This window comes from Melospiza melodia, chromosome 17 (genome assembly GCF_035770615.1).
Source record: "Melospiza melodia melodia isolate bMelMel2 chromosome 17, bMelMel2.pri, whole genome shotgun sequence".
Lineage (NCBI taxonomy): Eukaryota > Metazoa > Chordata > Aves > Passeriformes > Passerellidae > Melospiza > Melospiza melodia.
The window spans coordinates 12026382-12049166 of record NC_086210.1 but is presented as its reverse complement, the minus strand read 5'-3'; the positions used below and the strand labels follow the sequence as shown (position 1 = coordinate 12049166).

The 22785-nt window shown below is 46.2% G+C and overlaps 2 protein-coding genes across 2 annotated transcripts in view; both read left to right on the top strand.

The window, feature by feature from the left end:
- Window positions 1–265: 265 nt before the first annotated feature.
- LOC134425982 (uncharacterized) lies at window positions 266–13420 on the top strand (the record flags this gene model as incomplete). The annotated part of the gene is made up of 9 exons (XM_063170978.1): window positions 266–376; window positions 2468–2506; window positions 4032–4340; window positions 5281–5577; window positions 6597–6914; window positions 8581–8889; window positions 9910–10206; window positions 11231–11548; window positions 13215–13420. Coding segments are annotated over exons 1-9 (2124 nt in total), but the record flags the coding sequence as incomplete, so codon positions are not given.
- Window positions 13421–14582: 1162 nt separating this feature from the next.
- LOC134425980 (uncharacterized) overlaps window positions 14583–22785 on the top strand; it is a gene marked incomplete at its 3' end in the record, with an annotated part of 14031 nt that continues 5828 nt past the window's right edge. The window contains 9 exon segments of the mRNA XM_063170977.1: window positions 14583–14834; window positions 15854–15890; window positions 15941–16164; window positions 17831–17851; window positions 17854–18141; window positions 19162–19241; window positions 19243–19459; window positions 20480–20499; window positions 20501–20798. Coding sequence (XP_063027047.1) covers window positions 14615–14834; window positions 15854–15890; window positions 15941–16164; window positions 17831–17851; window positions 17854–18141; window positions 19162–19241; window positions 19243–19459; window positions 20480–20499; window positions 20501–20798 — 1405 coding nt within the window.

Here is a 22785-nt window from a genome sequence, read left to right as displayed (position 1 = left end):
CGGGGACAGTGACAGAGACAGAAGGGGGACAGTGATAGGGACAGGGAGGGGACAGTGACAGTGCCAGGAAGAGGGGGGGGACAGGGAGGGGACAGGACGAGGATGGTGCCACTTTGGGGATGGGGGGGGACAGGGAGGGGAGACAGGGAGGAGACAGTGCCAGAGAGGGGACAGTGACAGTGCCAGGAAGAGGGGGGGGACAGGGAGGGGACAGGGACAGGACGAGGATGGTGCCACTTTGGGGATGGGGGGGGGACAGGGAGGGGAGACAGGGAGGAGACAGTGCCAGAGAGGGGACAGTGACAGTGCCAGGGCCAGTGCCAGTGCCAGGGAAGGGACAGGGCCATGGCACAGCTGAGCTTCATCCTGCTGCTCGGTGAGCCTCCTCTTCCCCTCCTCCTCCTCTCTCCCTTTTCCCTCAATTTTCCCTTTCCCCCTCATTTCCTGCCCTTCATCCCATTTCCTCCTCTTCCTTCTCTTCTTCCCCACCCCATTTTCCCCAAATTCCCCTTTCCCCATTTCTGGGTTCCTCTTCCTCTTCCTCCTCTTCCTCCTCTCTCCCATTTTTCCCCATTTTCCCCCAATTTCCATCCCCATTTTCCCAACTCTTTCTCCTCCTCTTCCTCCTCCATCCCCTTTTTCCCCTCAATTTTCCCTTTTTCCCACCATTTTCCTGCCCCTCATCCCAGCTCCTCTTCCTCTTCCTCCCCAGTCAATTTCCCCAATTTTCCTTCCACCCCCCCCCCCCCCCTTCTGGACTCCTCCTCCTCCCCTCTCCCATTTTCCCCATTTTTCCCCAATTTCCATTGTCATTTTCCCAACTCTTCCTCCTCCTCTTCCTCCATCTCAATTTTCCAATTTTTCCTTTTTTTCCTATTTCCTGCCCTTCATCCCAACTCCTCTTCCTCTCTACTCCCTTTTTCCCCAATTTTTCCTTTTTTTCTCTCATTTCCGTGCCCATTTTCCCACCTGCTCTTCCTCCTCTTCCTCCTCCTCTCTCCCTATTTTCCCAATTTTAAAAAATTTCTTTTTATCTTTAAATTAGGTTTTATTTTAAAATTTCCTTTTATTTTTAAAATTTCCTTTCAAAAATTCTATTTTATTTCCATTTATTCTAATTTTTCTTTAGTTTTCATTTTAGTTCCTTTTCAAATTTTCTTTTATTTCATTTTCCCTAATTACTAATTAATACATATTTATTTCCTTTTATTTTTTATGTCTATTCTTATTTTCTTAAAAATTAACTTTTAATTACCTTTTTACTTTTATATTATTTTAAATTTTAAATTCCTTTACCCCTATTTAATAATTAGGAAATTTTTTAAATTTCCTTTTAATTCCAAATTTTTCCTTTTTCTTTCACTTTTTAATTTTATTTTTAATTTCCTTCTATTTTCTATTTCCTTTTTAAAATTAAATTTTCATTTAATTTTTTTTTTTCAATTTCCCCTTTTTAAATTTTCCTTTAGTTACTAATTGAAAAATAATTTTTAATGTTCTTTTATATCTCAATTTTCCTTTCCTTTTTATTTTAATTTTTCATTTTTAATTTAATTTTTAAAATACTATTTTAATTTCTTTTCATTTCTTTTAAATTTAAATAATTTTAATTATTTTATTAATTTCAGTTCCCTTAATTAATAATTACAAATAATTTTTAATTTTCATTTTTAAATTTCCTTTTATTTTCTATTTTCTTTTAAAAGGAAATTTTAGTATTTTAAAATTTATTTTTTGCTTTGTTTTAATTTTCATTTATTTCATTTTCCCCTAATTATCAATTAATAAATATTTATAATTTCCATTTGATCCCAATTTCCATTTTCCTTTTATTTGAATTTTTATTTTTAATTTACTTTTTAAAATTATCTTTTATTTAAATTATTTTTACTTTTAATTTCCATTCATTCACCCAAAAAATAATTAACAAATAATTTTTAATTTCTCTTTCTTTATTAATTTTTTTTTAATTTTAGTCTTTTATTTTTAATTTACTTTTAAAAACAATAATTAATATCCTTCTTATTTTGAAATTATTTTACATTTAATTTCCCTAATTTCTACCTTATTAATAGTTAATAAATAATTTTTATTCCCTTTCTATCCCATTTTTTGTCTATTAATTTTTAAATTTTTTCTTTAATTTTTTTTTCCCTTCTGAAAATTCGGTTTCATTTCCTTTTTATTTCAAAATCATTTTTAATTTCCTTTAATTTTTCCTTTTAATTAATTTTCCCCTAAGTATTAATAATTAAATAAATTAATTTTTTATTCCAAATTTTTCTTTTTCTTAATAGTATTTTAATTCCCTTTTTATTTTAAATTATTTTAATTTTTTATTCCTTTCATTATTAATTAACAAGTAATTTTTCATTTCGATTCCATTCCAAATTTTTTCATTTTTCCCTCAACATTTTTTCTCAATTTTCCCAATTTTTTAATATTTCCCATTTTTCCTTTTTTCCAGCCTCTCTCCTGATCCTTTTCCCACCGGTGAAGCCCTCAGGTAACAAAAAATTCCAAAAAAAATCAGAATTTTGGACAAAATTGGGACCTTCATCTGCATCTTCTCCATTCTTACCTCCAAAATTTGAATTTTTGGTTCATTTTTGGGCGTTTTTTGACCCAATCTGAGCCCAACACAAGCAGGGTCATGATGGCAGCTCCTCCAGTCCCAAAAAAATCAGATATTTAGGAAAAAAAAATCAGAATTTTGGGGAAAATTTGGAGGATCCTCTCCACCTTCTCCATCTTCTACATTCCCACCTCCATAAAATTCATTTTTTGGGCCATTTTGGGGTTTTTTGACCCAACCTGAGCTAAATCCAGGAAGGGTCATGGAGTAACCTCCTCCATCCAAAAAAAATTAGAATTTTAGGAGAAAAAAATCAGAATTTTGGGGAAAATGGAGTAGATTCTCTCCATCCTCTCTATCCTCTCCATCTTCTCAAGTCCCGCCTTGAAAACTCTGAATTTTTAAGTCATTTTTGATCTTTTTGGACCCAATCTGAGCCCAACCCAACCAGAATCATGATGACACCTCCCATGGCCAAAAAACTGGGATTTGGGGAAAATTTCAGTGGTTCTTCTGCATCTTCTCCATCCCCACCTCCAAAAAACATTGAAATTTTGGGTCATTTTTGTGATTTTTTTTTACTCAATCTGAGCCAAACCCAACCACCGTCATAGTGACACGTCGTCCAACCAACAAAAAAAAAAAAAAAAATCAGAATTTGGTAAAAAACAGGATTTTGCGGAAAACTGGGAGGTTCTTCTCCATTCCCACCTCCAAAACGTTGAATATTTTGGTAATTTTTAGGCCTTTTGGAACTAATCAAAATCCAGCTCAACCAAGGACAATGTGGCACCTCCTCCACCCGAAAAAAACCCACAATTTCAGGAAAAAAAAATCACAATTTGGGGGAAAATTTTAAAGGTTCTTCTCCATCTTCTCCATTTTCACCTTCAAAAAATGGAATTTATAGGCCTATTGTGGGCTTTTGTGGACAAATCCAAGCCCAACCCCAGCAGGGTCATGGTGGTACCTCCCATGACCAACAAAAATCAGAATTTTGGGAAAAACCATGTTGGATAAACCACATGATTCTTCTCCATCTCCTCAATCTTCACCATTTTCACCTCAAAAACTCTGAATTTTTGGGTCATTTTTAGGCCTTTTGGACCTAATCCAAGTCCAACTCAACCAAGGACATGGTGACACCTCCTCCACAAAACAAAATCAGATATTTAGGAAAAAAATCAGAATTTTGGGGGAAAATAAGGAGGTTCTTCTCCATCTTCCCCATTTTCACCTCCAGAAAATGGAATTTTTGGGACATTTTTGGGCTTTTTCAACTCAATCTGAGCCCAACCCAAGCAGGTCATGGAGGAACTTCCTCCACCCAAAACAAAATCAGAATTTTGGGAAGAGCCAGGATTTTGGGGAAAAACTGGGAGGTTCTTCTCCATCTTCTCCATTCCCACTTCCAAAACATTGACTATTTTCTCATTTCCCACTATTTTCTACCCAGATCTCTCCCCTCCCGCCCCCAACATCTCGGTGATGCCGGGCAAGGCGCGTTTCCTGGTGGGCGATGCCGTGTCCATCTCCTGCGCCGCGCCGGCGCCGCCCAGCACCGACCGCATCCAGGCCTTCCGCTTCACCGGCACCTCAGGCTGGGCCAGCGACGTCCGTACGTCCCGCCGGACGTCTGTCCACACCTTCACAGTCACCGGGCCCCATGACGGTGGCTTCCACACCTGCTCCTACAGCGTCGTCCGGCGCGGTGGCCGCGTCCTCCACTCGCCACCCAGCCGGGCTGTGGTCATCAATGTCCGAGGTTTTGTGGTGGAAACTCCTGGAGTGGGGGGTTTTGGGGGGGTTGTGGGGTCAAAATTTGGTCCCACTGAGGTTGAGGGTTGGGTTTTCCACCAAATGTTGACTTTTCTACTCAATTGGGGGTTTTTATCCCAAAATTCATTCTCGTTGATGTCGAACCTTGACTTATGTGTCCAATTGGGGATTTAAGGCCAAAATTTGGTCCTGCTGAGGTTCAGGGTTGGGTTTTCCACCCAATGTTGACTTTTCTACTACTTTTCTACTCAGTTGGGGGTTTTAATCCCAAAATCTATCCCCATTGAGATCCAACCTTGACTTTTGTGTCCAATTGGGCATTTTTATCCCAAAATCTGTCCCCATTGAGGTCCAACCTTGACTTTTCCACCCAATGTTGCGTTTTCTACCCAACTCCATCATTTTGTCCCAAGTTCATATCATTGAGGCTCAGTGTTGACTTTCCACCCAATTGGGCATTTTTATCCCAAGATTCATCCCCATTGACCAAAATGTTGGCTTTTGGTCCAACAGGGGCATTTTGATCCCATAATCTGTCCATGTTGAGGTCCAACCTTGACTTTTCCGCTCAACATTGACTTTTCCACCCAATTTGGAATTTTTATCGCAAAATTTGTCTTCATTGCGGTCCAACCGTGAGTTTTCCACCCGACATTGACTTTTCCAGCCAATTTGGGCCATTTTTACCTCCAAATCCATCCCATTGACCAAAACATTGCCTTTAGATGCAACGGTGAAATTTTATCCCAAAATTCATCCCCAGTGAGGTCAAACCTTGACTTTTCCACCAAATTTGACCATTTTCACCCCAAAATCCACCCCCATTCACCAAAAATCCCCTTTTGACCCAACAGCACCATTTTCACCCCAAAATCCCTCCCCTTTTGACCTCCAACCTTGACCTCTGACGCTCCCCCTCCCACCAGACCGCCCGACCCAACCCAACCTGACGGTGACACCCTCGGGCCTCACAGTGCAAGGGCAGCCCCTCCTCTTCCTCTGCATGGCCCCGCCCAGCAAAGCCCCTCGGCGCCACTTCCGCTTCCTCCGGGATGAGCTCGAGGTCTCCGAGGGCATCGTGGAAGGTTCTGGAAGCGCCCGGCTGAGGGTGGAGAGGAGCGGCCAGAACCAGACCGGGAACTTCAGCTGCAGCTATGAGGAGATGACCGAGGGGCGCTGGATTGCCTCCTACCCCAGCGAGGCCGTGGCAGTGGTGGTGGAAGGTGATTTTGAGGGGCAATCGGCAGGGTTTGGTATGGGGAGGGGTGTGGGGAAAGGTGAGGAGATAGCAAGGTGAGGAGAGGGAAGGTTGGTTGAGTTTGGTTAGGTCAAGGTTGGATTTGGTTTGGTTGGGTTGGATTTGGTTTGGTTGGGTCAAGGTTGAATTGGGTTTGGTTGGGTTGGGTTGGGTCAAGGTTGGGTTGGGTTTGGTTTGGTTGGGTTTGGTTGGACCTTGGTTGTGTGTGGTTTAGTCATTGTTGGTTCGTGGTTGGGTTTGGCTGGGTTTGGTTTGGTGTGGTTGAGTTTGGTCACATCATGATCCCAAATCTCCACCTGAAGATCCAAAATTGACAATTTCCTTTTTTCCCCCATTTTTTCCAAAGTATTGAAAGTATCAGGAGCCACTTTTAGGCTTTTTGACCCAATCCCAACCCCAGAATCTCCCCCTGTTTGGTGGCACCTCCAGGACCATCCAGGGGGTCCCCAAATTCCTAAAGTCATCAAAAATCAGAATTCTGGGAAAATTTGGGAGCTTCTTCTTCATCTTCTCCATTCCCACCTCCAAAACATCAAAATTTTGGACCATTTTTAGCCTTTTTCACCCAGTCTAAGCCCAACCCAACCAGGGCCATGGTGGGACCTCTTCCATCAAAGAAAAGTCAGAGTTTTCGGTAAAATCAGGACTTGGGGAAAAATTGGGTGGTTCTTCTCCATCTTCTCCATCGTCTCCACGTTCTCCATTCCCACCTCCAAAATACTGAATTTGGGGCCATTTTTAGGCTTTTTGACCGAATCCAAGCCCTATCCAAACAGGGTCATGGTGGGACTTCCTATAACCAATAAAAATCAGGATTTTGGGAAAAACTGGGTGGTTCTTCTCCATCTTCTCCATTCCCACCCAAAAAATTGAATTTTAGGCTTTTTTTCCTCCCAAAAATCGACTTTTGAGCCACTTTCACCCTTTTTCAATCCGAATTTTAAAATCACTGATAAGACTGATTTTCCCCCAATTTTTTCCCAGACCCGTGTCCGCCCCCCGTGCTTTGGGTGGAGCCTCCGTCTGGCGTGGTCACTGCGGGTCAGCGGCTGCGCCTGACCTGTTCCGCGAGCCGACGTCACTTTCGGCGCCGCTTCCGCTTCTTCCGCGATGGTGTCGAGCTGACTCCGGGTGACCTCATCGATGACGTCATCAGTGACGTCACTGGTGATGGGTCCCAGCTGGTGTTCCCGCGGATTTCGCCAGAATTTTCTGGGAATTTCAGCTGCCTGCTGGAGGAGGAGGTGGGCGGGGCCTGGGTGGAGGCTCCGCCCAGTGAAGGCGTGGCCGTGGTGGTCATGGGTAGGTGAGGGGGTTTTGGGGGGAAAATGGGGCATTTGGGGAAAAAGTGGAGGGGGAGGAGACATATTGGGATTTATTGGTTTTGGAGTATTTGATGACCGTGGGATTGGTTTTGGGGTGGGTTTTGGGGTGAGTTTTGGGGTATTTGCTGAACCATGGAACCATGTTTCTTTAGGGCTGATTTTTAGCATTTTTGGGTTTTTTCATGTCCACGGGAGTTTTTTGGGTTGTTTTGGGGGTATTTTCTGGCCCTGGGGTTTATTTTGGGGTGAGTTTTGAGGTTTTGGGTTATTTGCCGACACATGGGGGTTTTTTGGCATGGTTTGGGGTTTTTTTGGGGTATTTGCTAACCCTGGGGATATTTTGGGGATGGTTTTGTGTTTTTTGGGGTATTTGCTGCCCCTGGAGTTTATTTTGGGCATGGTTTTGGGGGTTTTTTGTGTATTTGATCACCCAGGGGGGTTTTGGGGTGACTTTTGGGTGTTTGGGGGTTTATGATAGCCATGGCGGTTTTCTGCGGTGGTTTTAGGGTATTTGCTGACCCTGGGGTTTCTTTTGGGGTGGTTTTAGATTTTTTGTTTTTTGTTTTTTTTTTACTTTTTTGACCCAGTCTGAGCCCAACTCAAGCAGGGTCATGGTGGCACCTCCTCCATCCAAAAAAATTTCAAAAATTTAGGAAAAAAAGTCAGGATTTTGTGAAAAACTACGTATTTCTTCCCCCTTTTCTCCATCTTCCCCATCTTCCCCATTCTAACCTCCAAAACTTGAATTTTTGGGTCACTTTTGGGCTTTTTTGGACCCAAACTTAGCCCAACCCAAGAAGAGTCAAGGTGGGACCTCCTTCATCCAAAAAAAAAAAAAAAAAATCAGAGTTTGAGGAAAAAAATCAGGGTTTTGGGAAAATTGCGTTGTTCTTCTCCACCTTCTCCATCTTCTTCATTCCCATGCCAAAACATTCAAATTTTGGTACTGTTTTTGGGCTTCTTTGACCCAGTCCAAGCCCAACCCAAGTGGGTCATGGTGGAACCTCTTACAACAACAAAAACTCAGGAGTTTTAGGGAAAAATTGTGAGGTTCTTTTCAATCTTCTCCTCTTCTCCGTTTTCACCTTCAAAAATCGATTTTTGGGCCTATTTTGGGCTTTTTTGGACAAATCCAAGCCCAACCCCAGCAGGGTCATGGTGGTACCTCCCATGACCAACAAAAATCAAGATTTTGGGAAAAACCTGCTGGTGGTTCTCCATCTCCAAAATCTTCTCCATTTTCACCTCAAAAACTCTGAATTTTTGGGTCATTTTTAGGCCTTTTGGACCTAATCCAAGTCCAACCCAACCAAGGACATGGTGACACCTCCTCCACAAAACAAAATCAGATATTTAGGAAAAAAATCAGAATTTTGGGGAAAAATAAGGAGGTTCTCTATCTTCTCCATCTTCCCCATTTTCACCTCCAGAAAATGGAATTTTTGGGACATTTTTGGGCTTTTTCAACTCAATCTGAGCCCAACCCAAGCGGGTCATGGAGGAACCTCCTCCACCCAAAACAAAATCAGAATTTTGGGAAGAGTCAGGATTTTGGGGAAAAATTGGGAGGTTCTTCTCCATCTTCTCCATTCCCACTTCCAAAATATTGACTATTTTCTCATTTCCCCCTTTTTTCTCCCCAGACCTCTCCCCTCCCGCCCCCAACATCTCGGTGACGCCGGCCAAGGCGCGTTTCCTGGTGGGCGATGCCGTGTCCATCTCCTGCGCCGCGCCGGCGCCGCCCAGCACCGACCGCATCCAGGCCTTCCGCTTCAATGGCACCTCAGGCTGGGCCAGCGACGTCCGTACGTCCCGCCGGATGTCTGTCCACACCTTCACCGTCACCGGGCCCCACGACGGCGGCTTCCACACCTGCTCCTACAGCGTCGTCCGGCGCGGTGGCCGCGTCCTCCACTCGCCACCCAGCCGGGCTGTGGTCATCAATGTCCGAGGTTTTGTGGTGGAAACTCCTGGAGTGGGGGGTTTTGGGGGGGTTGTGGGGTCAAAATTTGGTCCCACTGAGGTTCAGGGTTAGGTTTTCCACCAAATGTTGACTTTTCTACTCAATTGGGGGTTTTAATCCCAAAATTCATACCCATTGGGGTCCAACCTTGACTTTTCCACTAAACCTTGACTTTTCCACCCAATTGGGCGTTTTTATCCCAAAATTCATTCTCGTTGATGTCGAACCTTGACTTCTGTGTCCAATTGGGGATTTAAGGCCAAAATCTGGTCCTGCTGAGGTTCAGGGTTGGGTTTTCCACCCAATGTTGACTTTTCTACTACTTTTCTACTCAGTTGGGGGTTTTAATCCCAAAATCTATCCCCATTGAGATCCAACCTTGACTTTTGTGTCCAATTGGGCATTTTTATCCCAAAATCCGTCCCCATTGAGGTCCAACCTTGACTTTTCCACCCAATGTTGCGTTTTCTACCCAACTCCATCATTTTGTCCCAAGTTCATATCATTGAGGCTCAATGTTGACTTTTCCAACCAATTGGCATCTTTATCCCAAAATTTATCCCCATTGACCAAATTGTTGGCTTTTGGTCCAACAGGGGCATTTTGATCCCATAATCTGTCCATGTTGAGGTCCAACCTTGACTTTTCCACTCAACATTGACTTTTCCACCCAATTTGGAATTTTTATCGCAAAATTTGTCTTCATTGCGGTCCAACCGTGAGTTTTCCACCCGACATTGACTTTTCCAGCCAATTTGGGCCATTTTTACCTCCAAATCCATCCCATTGACCAAAACATTGCCTTTAGATGCAACGGTGAAATTTTATCCCAAAATTCATCCCCAGTGAGGTCAAACCTTGACTTTTCCACCAAATTTGACCATTTTCACCCCAAAATCCACCCCCATTCACCAAAAATCCCCTTTTGACCCAACAGCACCATTTTCACCCCAAAATCCCTCCCCTTTTGACCTCCAACCTTGACCTCTGACGCTCCCCCTCCCACCAGACCGCCCGACCCAACCCAACCTGACGGTGACACCCTCGGGCCTCACAGTGCAAGGGCAGCCCCTCCTCTTCCTCTGCATGGCCCCGCCCAGCAAAGCCCCTCGGCGCCACTTCCGCTTCCTCCGGGATGAGCTCGAGGTCTCCGAGGGCATCGTGGAAGGTTCTGGAAGCGCCCGGCTGAGGGTGGAGAGGAGCGGCCAGAACCAGACCGGGAACTTCAGCTGCAGCTATGAGGAGATGACCGAGGGGCGCTGGATTGCCTCCTACCCCAGCGAGGCCGTGGCAGTGGTGGTGGAAGGTGATTTTGAGGGGCAATCAGCAGGGTTTGGTATGGGGAGGGGTGTGGGGAAAGGTGAGGAGATAGCAAGGTGAGGAGAGGGAAGGTTGGTTGAGTTCAGTTAGGTCAATGTTGGGTTTGGTTTGGTTGGGTTGGATTTGGTTTGGTTGGGTCAAGGTTGAATTGGGTTTGGTTGGGTTGGGTTGGGTCAAGGTTGGGTTGGGTTTGGTTTGGTTGGGTTTGGTTGGACCTTGGTTGTGTGTGGTTTAGTCATTGTTGGTTCGTGGTTGGGTTTGGCTGGGTTTGGTTTGGTTTGGTGTGGTTGAGTTTGGTCACATCATGATCCCAAATCTCCACCTGAAGATCCAAAATTGACAATTTCCTTTTTTCCCCCCATTTTTCCAAAGTATTGAAAGTATCAGGAGCCACTTTTAGGCTTTTTGACCCAATCCCAACCCCAGAATCTCCCCCTGTTTGGTGGCACCTCCAGGACCATCCAGGGGGTCCCCAAATTCCTAAAGTCATCAAAAATCAGAATTCTGGGAAAATTTGGGAGCTTCTTCTTCATCTTCTCCATTCCCACCTCCAAAACATCAAAATTTTGGACCATTTTTAGCCTTTTTCACCCAGTCTAAGCCCAACCCAACCAGGGCCATGGTGGGACCTCTTCCATCAAAGAAAAGTCAGAGTTTTGGGTAAAATCAGGACTTGGGGAAAAATTGGGTGGTTCTTCTCCATCTTCTCCATCGTCTCCACGTTCTCCATTCCCACCTCCAAAATACTGAATTTGGGGCCATTTTTAGGCTTTTTGACCGAATCCAAGCCCTATCCAAACAGGGTCATGGTGGGACTTCCTATAACCAATAAAAATCAGGATTTTGGGAAAAACTGGGTGGTTCTTCTCCATCTTCTCCATTCCCACCCAAAAAATTGAATTTTAGGCTTTTTTTCCTCCCAAAAATCGACTTTTGAGCCACTTTCACCCTTTTTCAATCCGAATTTTAAAATCACTGATAAGACTGATTTTCCCCCAATTTTTTCCCAGACCCGTGTCCGCCCCCCGTGCTTTGGGTGGAGCCTCCGTCTGGCGTGGTCACTGCGGGTCAGCGGCTGCGCCTGACCTGCTCCGCGAGCCGACGTCACTTTCGGCGCCGCTTCCGCTTCTTCCGCGATGGTGTCGAGCTGACTCCGGGTGACCTCATCGATGACGTCATCAGTGACGTCACTGGTGATGGGTCCCAGCTGGTGTTCCCGCGGATTTCGCCAGAATTTTCTGGGAATTTCAGCTGCCTGCTGGAGGAGGAGGTGGGCGGGGCCTGGGTGGAGGCTCCGCCCAGTGAAGGCGTGGCCGTGGTGGTCATGGGTAGGTGAGGGGGTTTTGGGGGGAAAATGGGGCATTTGGGGAAAAAGTGGAGGGGGAGGAGACATATTGGGATTTTTTGGTTTTGGAGTATTTGATGACCGTGGGATTGGTTTTTGGGGTGGGTTTTGGGGTGAGTTTTGGGGTATTTGCTGAACCATGGAACCATGTTTCTTTAGGGCTGATTTTTAGCATTTTTGGGTTTTTTCATGTCCACGGGAGTTTTTTGGTTGTTTTGGGGGTATTTTCTGGCCCTGGGGTTTATTTTGGGGTGAGTTTTGAGGTTTTGGGTTATTTGCCGACACATGGGGGTTTTTTGGCATGGTTTGGGGTTTTTTTGGGGTATTTGCTAACCCTGGGGATATTTTGGGGATGGTTTTGTGTTTTTTGGGGTATTTGCTGCCCCTGGAGTTTATTTTGGGCATGGTTTTGGGGGTTTTTTGTGTATTTGATCACCCAGGGGGTTTTGGGGTGACTTTTGGGTGTTTGGGGGGTTTATGATAGCCATGGCGGTTTTCTGCGGTGGTTTTAGGGTATTTGCTGACCCTGGAGTTTCTTTTGGGGTGGTTTTAGATTTTTTGTTTTTTGTTTTTTTTTTACTTTTTTGACCCAGTCTGAGCCCAACTCAAGCAGGGTCATGGTGGCACCTCCTCCATCCAAAAAAATTTCAAAAATTTAGGAAAAAAAAGTCAGGATTTTGTGAAAAAACTACGTATTTCTTCCCCCTTTTCTCCATCTTCCCCATCTTCCCCATTCTAACCTCCAAAACTTGAATTTTTGGGTCACTTTTGGGCTTTTTGGACCCAAACTTAGCCCAACCCAAGAAGAGTCAAGGTGGGACCTCCTTCATCCAAAAAAAAAAAAAAAAATCAGAGTTTGAGGAAAAAAATCAGGGTTTTGGAAAATTGGGTTGTTCTTCTCCACCTTCTCCATCTTCTTCATTCCCATGCCAAAAACATTCAAATTTTGGTACTGTTTTTGGGCTTTCTTTGACCCCAGTCCAAGCCCAACCCAAGTGGGTCATGGTGGAACCTCTTACAACAACAAAAACTCAGGAGTTTTAGGGAAAAATTGTGAGGTTCTTTTCAATCTTCTCCTCTTCTCCGTTTTCACCTTCAAAAATCGATTTTTGGGCCTATTTTGGGCTTTTTGGACAAATCCAAGCCCAACCCCAGCAGGGTCATGGTGGTACCTCCCATGACCAACAAAAATCAAGATTTTGGGAAAAACCTGCTGGTGGTTCTCCATCTCCAAAATCTTCTCCATTTTCACCTCAAAAACTCTGAATTTTTTGGGTCATTTTTAGGCCTTTTGGACCTAATCCAAGTCCAACCCAACCAAGGACATGGTGACACCTCCTCCACAAAACAAATCAGATATTTAGGAAAAAAATCAGAATTTGGGGAAAAATAAGGAGGTTCTCTATCTTCTCCATCTTCCCCATTTTCACCTCCAGAAAATGGAATTTTTGGGACATTTTTGGGCTTTTTCAACTCAATCTGAGCCCAACCCAAGCGGGTCATGGAGGAACCTCCTCCACCCAAAACAAAATCAGAATTTTGGGAAGAGTCAGGATTTTGGGGAAAAATTGGGAGGTTCTTCTCCATCTTCTCCATTCCCACTTCCAAAATATTGACTTTTTTCTCATTTCCCCCTTTTTTCTCCCCAGACCTCTCCCCTCCCGCCCCCAACATCTCGGTGACGCCGGCCAAGGCGCGTTTCCTGGTGGGCGATGCCGTGTCCATCTCCTGCGCCGCGCCGGCGCCGCCCAGCACCGACCGCATCCAGGCCTTCCGCTTCAATGGCACCTCAGGCTGGGCCAGCGACGTCCGTACGTCCCGCCGGATGTCTGTCCACACCTTCACCGTCACCGGGCCCCATGACGGCGGCTTCCACACCTGCTCCTACAGCGTCGTCCGGCGCGGTGGCCGCGTCCTCCACTCGCCACCCAGCCGGGCTGTGGTCATCAATGTCCGAGGTTTTGTGGTGGAAACTCCTGGAGTGGGGGGTTTTGGGGGGTTGTGGGGTCAAAATTTGGTCCCACTGAGGTTCAGGGTTAGGTTTTCCACCAAATGTTGACTTTTCTACTCAATTGGGGTTTTAATCCCAAAATTCATACCCATTGGGGTCCAACCTTGACTTTTCCACTAAACCTTGACTTTTCCACCCAATTGGGCGTTTTTTCCCAAAATTCATTCTCGTTGATGTCGAACCTTGACTTCTGTGTCCAATTGGGGATTTAAGGCCAAAATCTGGTCCTGCTGAGGTTCAGGGTTGGGTTTTCCACCCAATGTTGACTTTTCTACTACTTTTCTACTCAGTTGGGGGTTTTAATCCCAAAATCTATCCCCATTGAGATCCAACCTTGACTTTTGTGTCCAATTGGGCATTTTTATCCCAAAATCCGTCCCATTGAGGTCCAACCTTGACTTTTCCACCCAATGTTGCGTTTTCTACCCAACTCCATCATTTTGTCCCAAGTTCATATCATTGAGGCTCAATGTTGACTTTTCCAACCAATTGGCATCTTTATCCCAAAATTTATCCCCATTGACCAAATTGTTGGCTTTTGGTCCAACAGGGGCATTTTGATCCATAATCTGTCCATGTTGAGGTCCAACCTTGACTTTTCCACTCAACATTGACTTTTCCACCCAATTTGAATTTTTATCGCAAAATTTGTCTTCATTGCGGTCCAACCGTGAGTTTTCCACCCGACATTGACTTTTCCAGCCAATTTGGGCCATTTTTACCTCCAAATCCATCCCATTGACCAAAACATTGCCTTTAGATGCAACGGTGAAATTTTATCCCAAAATTCATCCCCAGTGAGGTCAAACCTTGACTTTTCCACCAAATTTGACCATTTTCACCCCAAAATCCACCCCCATTCACCAAAAAATCCCCTTTTGACCCAACAGCACCATTTTCACCCCAAAATCCCTCCCCTTTTGACCTCCAACCTTGACCTCTGACGCTCCCCCTCCCACCAGACCGCCCGACCCAACCCAACCTGACGGTGACACCCTCGGCCTCACAGTGCAAGGGCAGCCCCTCCTCTTCCTCTGCATGGCCCCGCCCAGCAAAGCCCCTCGGCGCCACTTCCGCTTCCTCCGGGATGAGCTCGAGGTCTCCGAGGGCATCGTGGAAGGTTCTGGAAGCGCCCGGCTGAGGGTGGAGAGGAGCGGCCAGAACCAGACCGGGAACTTCAGCTGCAGCTATGAGGAGATGACCGAGGGGCGCTGGATTGCCTCCTACCCCAGCGAGGCCGTGGCAGTGGTGGTGGAAGGTGATTTTGAGGGGCAATCAGCAGGGTTTGGTATGGGGAGGGGTGTGGGGAAAGGTGAGGAGATAGCAAGGTGAGGAGAGGGAAGGTTGGTTGAGTTCAGTTAGGTCAATGTTGGGTTTGGTTGGTTGGGTTGGATTTGGTTTGGTTGGGTCAAGGTTGAATTGGGTTTGGTTGGGTTGGGTTGGGTCAAGGTTGGGTTGGGTTTGGTTTGGTTGGGTTTGGTTGGACCTTGGTTGTGTGTGGTTTAGTCATTGTTGGTTCGTGGTTGGGTTTGGCTGGGTTTGGTTTGGTTTGGTGTGGTTGAGTTTGGTCACATCATGATCCCAAATCTCCACCTGAAGATCCAAAATTGACAATTTCCTTTTTTCCCCCCATTTTTTCCAAAGTATTGAAAGTATCAGGAGCCACTTTTAGGCTTTTTGACCCAATCCCAACCCCAGAATCTCCCCCTGTTTGGTGGCACCTCCAGGACCATCCAGGGGGTCCCCAAATTCCTAAAGTCATCAAAAATCAGAATTCTGGGAAATTTGGGAGCTTCTTCTTCATCTTCTCCATTCCCACCTCCAAAACATCAAAATTTTGGACCATTTTTAGCCTTTTTCACCCAGTCTAAGCCCAACCCAACAGGGCCATGGTGGGACCTCTTCCATCAAAGAAAAGTCAGAGTTTTGGGTAAAATCAGGACTTGGGAAAAATTGGGTGGTTCTTCTCCATCTTCTCCATCGTCTCCACGTTCTCCATTCCCACCTCCAAAATACTGAATTTGGGGCCATTTTTAGGCTTTTTGACCGAATCCAAGCCCTATCCAAACAGGGTCATGGTGGGACTTCCTATAACCAATAAAATCAGGATTTTGGGAAAAACTGGGTGGTTCTTCTCCATCTTCTCCATTCCCACCAAAAAATTGAATTTTAGGCTTTTTTTCCTCCCAAAAATCGACTTTTGAGCCACTTTCACCCTTTTTCAATCCGAATTTTAAAATCACTGATAAGACTGATTTTCCCCCAATTTTTTCCCAGACCCGTGTCCGCCCCCCGTGCTTTGGGTGGAGCCTCCGTCTGCGTGGTCACTGCGGGTCAGCGGCTGCGCCTGACCTGCTCCGCGAGCCGACGTCACTTTCGGCGCCGCTTCCGCTTCTTCCGCGATGGTGTCGAGCTGACTCCGGGTGACCTCATCGATGACGTCATCAGTGACGTCACTGGTGATGGGTCCCAGCTGGTGTTCCCGCGGATTTCGCCAGAATTTTCTGGAATTTTCAGCTGCCTGCTGGAGGAGGAGGTGGGCGGGGCCTGGGTGGAGGCTCCGCCCAGTGAAGGCGTGGCCGTGGGTGGTCATGGGTAGGTGAGGGGGTTTTGGGGGGAAAATGGGGCATTTGGGGAAAAAGTGGAGGGGGAGGAGACATATTGGGATTTATTGGTTTTGGAGTATTGATGACCGTGGGATTGGTTTTGGGGTGGGTTTTGGGGTGAGTTTTGGGGTATTTGCTGAACCATGGAACCATGTTTCTTTAGGGCTGATTTTTAGCATTTTTGGGTTTTTTCATGTCCACGGGAGTTTTTTGGGTTGTTTTGGGGGTATTTTCTGGCCCTGGGGTTTATTTTGGGGTGAGTTTTGAGGTTTTGGGTTATTTGCCGACACATGGGGGTTTTTTGGCATGGTTTGGGGTTTTTTTGGGGTATTTGCTAACCCTGGGATATTTTGGGGATGGTTTTGTGTTTTTTGGGGTATTTGCTGCCCCTGGAGTTTATTTTGGGCATGGTTTTGGGGGTTTTTTGTGTATTTGATCACCCAGGGGGGTTTTGGGGTGACTTTTGGGTGTTTGGGGGTTTATGATAGCCATGGCGGTTTTCTGCGGTGGTTTTAGGGTATTTGCTGACCCTGGGGTTTCTTTTGGGGTGGTTTTAGATTTTTTGTTTTTTGTTTTTTTTTTACTTTTTTGACCCAGTCTGAGCCCAACTCAAGCAGGGTCATGGTGGCACCTCCTCCATCCAAAAAAATTTCAAAAATTTAGGAAAAAAAGTCAGGATTTTGTGAAAACTACGTATTTCTTCCCCCTTTTCTCCATCTTCCCCATCTTCCCCATTCTAACCTCCAAAACTTGAATTTTTGGGTCACTTTTGGGCTTTTTTGGACCCAAACTTAGCCCAACCCAAGAAGAGTCAAGGTGGGACCCTCCTTCATCCAAAAAAAAAAAAAAAAATCAGAGTTTGAGGAAAAAAATCAGGGTTTTGGGAAAATTGGGTTGTTCTTCTCCACCTTCTCCATCTTCTTCATTCCCATGCCAAAACATTCAAATTTTGGTACTGTTTTTGGGCTTCTTTGACCCAGTCCAAGCCCAACCCAAGTGGGTCATGGTGGAACCTCTTACAACAACAAAAACTCAGGAGTTTTGGGGAAAAATTGTGAGGTTCTTTTCAACTTCTCCTCTTCTCCGTTTTCACCTTCAAAATCGATTTTTGGGCCTATTTTGGGCTTTTTTGGACAAATCCAAGCCCAACCCCAGCAGGGTCATGGTGGTACCTCCCATGACCAACAAAAATCAAGATTTTGGGAAAAACCTGCTGGTGGTTCTCCATCTCCAAAATCTTCTCCATTTTCACCTCAAAAACTCTGAATTTTTGGGTCATTTTTAGGCCTTTTGGACCTAATCCAAGTCCAACTCAACCAAGGACATGGTGACACCTCCTCCACAAAACAAAATCAGATATTTAGGAAAAAAAATCAGAATTTTGGGGAAAAATTAGGAGGTTCTCTATCTTCTCCATCTTCCCCATTTTCACCTCCAGAAAATGAATTTTTGGGACATTTTTGGGCTTTTCAACTCAATCTGAGCCCAACCAAGCGGGTCATGGAGGAACCTCCTCCACCCAAAACAAAATCAGAATTTTGGGAAGAGTCAGGATTTTGGGGAAAAATTGGGAGGTTCTTCTCCATCTTCTCCATTCCCACTTCCAAAATATTGACTTTTTTCTCATTTCCCTCTTTTTTCTCCCCAGACCTCTCCCCTCCCGCCCCAACATCTCGGTGACGCCGGCCAAGGCGCGTTTCCTGGTGGGCGATGCCGTGTCCATCTCCTGCGCCGCGCCGGCGCCGCCCAGCACCGACCGCATATCCAGGCCTTCCGCTTCAACGGGCACCTCAGGCTGGGCCAGCGACGTCCGTGCTTCCCGCCGGATGTCTGTCCACACCTTCACAGTCACCGGGCCCCATGACGGCGGCTTCCACACCTGCTCCTACAGCGTCGTCCGGCGCGGTGGCCGCGTCCTCCACTCGCCACCCAGCCGGGCTGTGGTCATCAATGTCCGAGGTTTTGTGGTGGAAACTCCTGGAGTGGGGGGTTTTGGGGGGGTTGTGGGGTCAAAATTTGGTCCCACTGAGGTTCAGGGGTTAGGTTTTCCACCAAATGTTGACTTTTCTACTCAATTGGGGGTTTTAATCCCAAAATTCATACCCATTGGGTCCAACCTTGACTTTTCCACTAAACCTTGACTTTTCCACCCAATTGGGCGTTTTTATCCCAAAATTCATTCTCGTTGATGTCGAACCTTGACTTCTGTGTCCAATTGGGGATTTAAGGCCAAAATCTGGTCCTGCTGAGGTTCAGGGTTGGGTTTTCCACCCAATGTTGACTTTTCTACTACTTTTCTACTCAGTTGGGGGTTTTAATCCCAAAATCTATCCCCATTGAGATCCAACCTTGACTTTTGTGTCCAATTGGGCATTTTTATCCAAAATCCGTCCCCATTGAGGTCCAACCTTGACTTTTCCACCCAATGTTGCGTTTTCTACCCAACTCCATCATTTTGTCCCAAGTTCATATCATTGAGGCTCAATGTTGACTTTTCCAACCAATTGGCCATTTTTATCCCAAAATTTATCCCCATTGACCAAAATGTTGGCTTTTGGTCCAACAGGGGCATTTTGATCCCATAATCTGTCCATGTTGAGGTCCAACCTTGACTTTTCCACTCAACATTGACTTTTCCACCCAATTTGGAATTTTTATCGCAAAATTTGTCTTCATTGCGGTCCAACCGTGAGTTTTCCACCCGACATTGACTTTTCCAGCCAATTTGGGCCATTTTTACCTCCAAATCCATCCCATTGACCAAAACATTGCCTTTAGATGCAACGGTGAAATTTTATCCCAAAATTCATCCCCAGTGAGGTCAAACCTTGACTTTTCCACCAAATTTGACCATTTTCACCCCAAAATCCACCCCCATTCACCAAAAATCCCCTTTTGACCCAACAGCACCATTTTCACCCCAAAATCCCTCCCCTTTTGACCTCCAACCTTGACCTCTGACGCTCCCCCTCCCACCAGACCGCCCGACCCAACCCAACCTGACGGTGACACCCTCGGGCCTCACAGTGCAAGGGCAGCCCCTCCTCTTCCTCTGCATGGGCCCCGCCCAGCAAAGCCCCTCGGCGCCACTTCCGCTTCCTCCGGGATGAGCTCGAGGTCTCCGAGGGCATCGTGGAAGGTTCTGGAAGCGCCCGGCTGAGGGTGGAGAGGAGCGGCCAGAACCAGACCGGGAACTTCAGCTGCAGCTATGAGGAGATGACCGAGGGGCGCTGGATTGCCTCCTACCCCAGCGAGGCCGTGGCAGTGGTGGTGGAAGGTGATTTTGAGGGGCAATCGGCAGGGTTTGGTATGGGGAGGGGTGTGGGGAAAGGTGAGGAGATAGCAAGGTGAGGAGAGGGAAGGTTGGTTGAGTTCAGTTAGGTCAAGTTGGATTTGGTTTGGTTGGGTTGGATTTGGTTTGGTTGGGTCAAGGTTGAATTGGGTTTGGTTGGGTTGGGTTGGGTCAAGGTTGGGTTGGGTTTGGTTTGGTTGGGTTTGGTTGGACCTTGGTTGTGTGTGGTTTAGTCATTTTTGGTTCGTGGTTGGGTTTGGCTGGGTTTGGTTTGGTTTGGTGTGGTTGAGTTTGGTCACATCATGATCCAAATCTCCACCTGAAGATCCAAAATTGACAATTTCCTTTTTTTCCCCCATTTTTTCCAAAGTATTGAAAGTATCAGGAGCCACTTTTAGGCTTTTTGACCCAATCCCAACCCCAGAATCTCCCCCTGTTTGGTGGCACCTCCAGGACCATCCAGGGGGTCCCCAAATTCCTAAAGTCATCAAAATCAGAATTCTGGGAAAATTTGGGAGCTTCTTCTTCATCTTCTCCATTCCCACCTCCAAAACATCAAAATTTTGGACCATTTTTAGCCTTTTTCACCCAGTCTAAGCCCAACCCAACCAGGGCCATGGTGGGACCTCTTCCATCAAGAAAAGTCAGAGTTTTCGGTAAAATCAGGACTTGGGGAAAAATTGGGTGGTTCTTCTCCATCTTCTCCATCGTCTCCACGTTCTCCATTCCCACCTCCAAAATACTGAATTTGGGGCCATTTTTAGGCTTTTTGACCGAATCCAAGCCCTATCCAAACAGGGTCATGGTGGGACTTCCTATAACCAATAAAAATCAGGATTTTGGGAAAACTGGGTGGTTCTTCTCCATCTTCTCCATTCCCACCCAAAAAATTGAATTTTAGGCTTTTTTTCCTCCCAAAAATCGACTTTTGAGCCACTTTCACCCTTTTCCAATCCGAATTTTAAAATCACCGATAAGACTGATTTTCCCCCAATTTTTTCCCAGACCCGTGTCCGCCCCCCCGTGCTTTGGGTGGAGCCTCCGTCTGGCGTGGTCACTGCGGGTCAGCGGCTGCGCCTGACCTGCTCCGCGAGCCGACGTCACTTTCGGCGCCGCTTCCGCTTCTTCCGCGATGGCGTCGAGCTGACTCCGGGTGACCTCATCGATGACGTCATCAGTGACGTCACTGGTGATGGGTCCCAGCTGGTGTTCCCGCAGATTTCGCCAGAATTTTCTGGGAATTTCAGCTGCCTGCTGGAGGAGGAGGTGGGAGGGGCCTGGGTGGAGGCTCCGCCCAGTGAAGGCGTGGCCGTGGTGGTCATGGGTAGGTGAGGGGGTTTTGGGGGGGAAATGGGGCATTTGGGGAAAAAGTGGAGGGGGAGGAGACATATTGGATTTTTTGGTTTTGGAGTATTTGATGACCGTGGGATTGGTTTTGGGGTGGGTTTTGGGGTGAGTTTTGGGTATTTGCTGAACCATGGAACCATGTTTCTTTAGGGCTGATTTTTAGCATTTTTGGGTTTTTTCATGTCCACGGGAGTTTTTTGGGTTGTTTTGGGGGTATTTTCTGGCCCTGGGGTTTATTTTGGGTGAGTTTTGAGGTTTTGGGTTATTTGCCGACACATGGGTGTTTTTTGGCATGGTTTGGGGTTTTTTTGGGGTATTTGCTAACCCTGGGATATTTTGGGGATGGTTTTGTGTTTTTTGGGGTATTTGCTGCCCCTGGAGTTTATTTTGGGCATGGTTTTGGGGGTTTTTTGTGTATTTGATCACCCAGGGGGGTTTTGGGGTGACTTTTGGGTGTTTGGGGGGGTTTATGATAGCCATGGCGGTTTTCTGCGGTGGTTTTAGGTATTTGCTGACCCTGGGGTTTCTTTTGGGGTGGTTTAGATTTTTTGTTTTTTGTTTTTTTTTTACTTTTTTGACCCAGTCTGAGCCCAACTCAAGCAGGGTCATGGTGGCACCTCCTCCATCCAAAAAAAATTTCAAAAATTTAGGGAAAAAAGTCAGGATTTTGTGAAAAACTACGTATTTCTTCCCCCTTTTCTCCATCTTCCCCATCTTCCCCATTCTAACCTCCAAAACTTGAATTTTTGGGTCACTTTTGGGCTTTTTTGGACCCAAACTTAGCCCAACCCAAGAAGAGTCAAGGTGGGACCTCCTTCATCCAAAAAAAAAAAAAAAAATCAGAGTTTGAGGAAAAAAATCAGGGTTTTGGGAAAATTGGGTTGTTCTTCTCCACCTTCTCCATCTTCTTCATTCCCATGCCAAAACATTCAAATTTTGGTACTGTTTTTGGGCTTCTTTGACCCAGTCCAAGCCAACCCAAGTGGTCATGGTGGAACCTCTTACAACAACAAAAACTCAGGAGTTTTGGGGAAAAATTGTGAGGTTCTTTTCAATCTTCTCCTCTTCTCCGTTTTCACCTTCAAAAATCGATTTTGGGCCTATTTTGGGCTTTTTTGGACAAATCCAAGCCCAACCCCAGCAGGGTCATGGTGGTACCTCCCATGACCAACAAAAATCAAGATTTTGGGAAAAACCTGCTGGTGGTTCTCCATCTCCAAAATCTTCTCCATTTTCACCTCAAAAACTCTGAATTTTTGGGTCATTTTTAGGCCTTTTGGACCTAATCCAAGTCCAACCCAACCAAGGACATGGTGACACCTCCTCCACAAAACAAAATCAGATATTTAGGAAAAAAATCAGAATTTTGGGGAAAAATAAGGAGGTTCTCTAATCTTCTCCATCTTCCCCATTATCACCTCCAGAAAATGGAATTTTTGGATATTTTTGGGCTTTTTCAACTCAATCTGAGCCCAACCCAAGCGGGTCATGGAGGAACCTCCTCCACCCAAAACAAAATCAGAATTTTGGGAAGAGTCAGGATTTTGGGGAAAAATTGGGAGGTTCTTCTCCATCTTCTCCATTCCCACTTCCAAAATATTGACTTTTTTCTCATTTCCCTCTTTTTTCTCCCAGACCTCTCCCCTCCCGCCCCCAACATCTCGGTTGACGCCGGCCAAGGCGCGTTTCCTGGTGGGCGATGCCGTGTCCATCTCCTGCGCCGCGCCGGCGCCACCCAGCACCGACCGCATCCAGGCCTTCCGCTTCAACGGCACTTCAGGCTGGGCCAGCGACGTCCGTGCTTCCCGCCGGACGTCTGTCCACACCTTCACAGTCACCGGGCCCCATGACGGCGGCTTCCACACCTGCTCCTACAGCGTCGTCCGGCGCGGTGGCCGCGTCCTCCACTCGCCACCCAGCCGGGCTGTGGTCATCAATGTCCGAGGTTTTGTGGTGGAAACTCA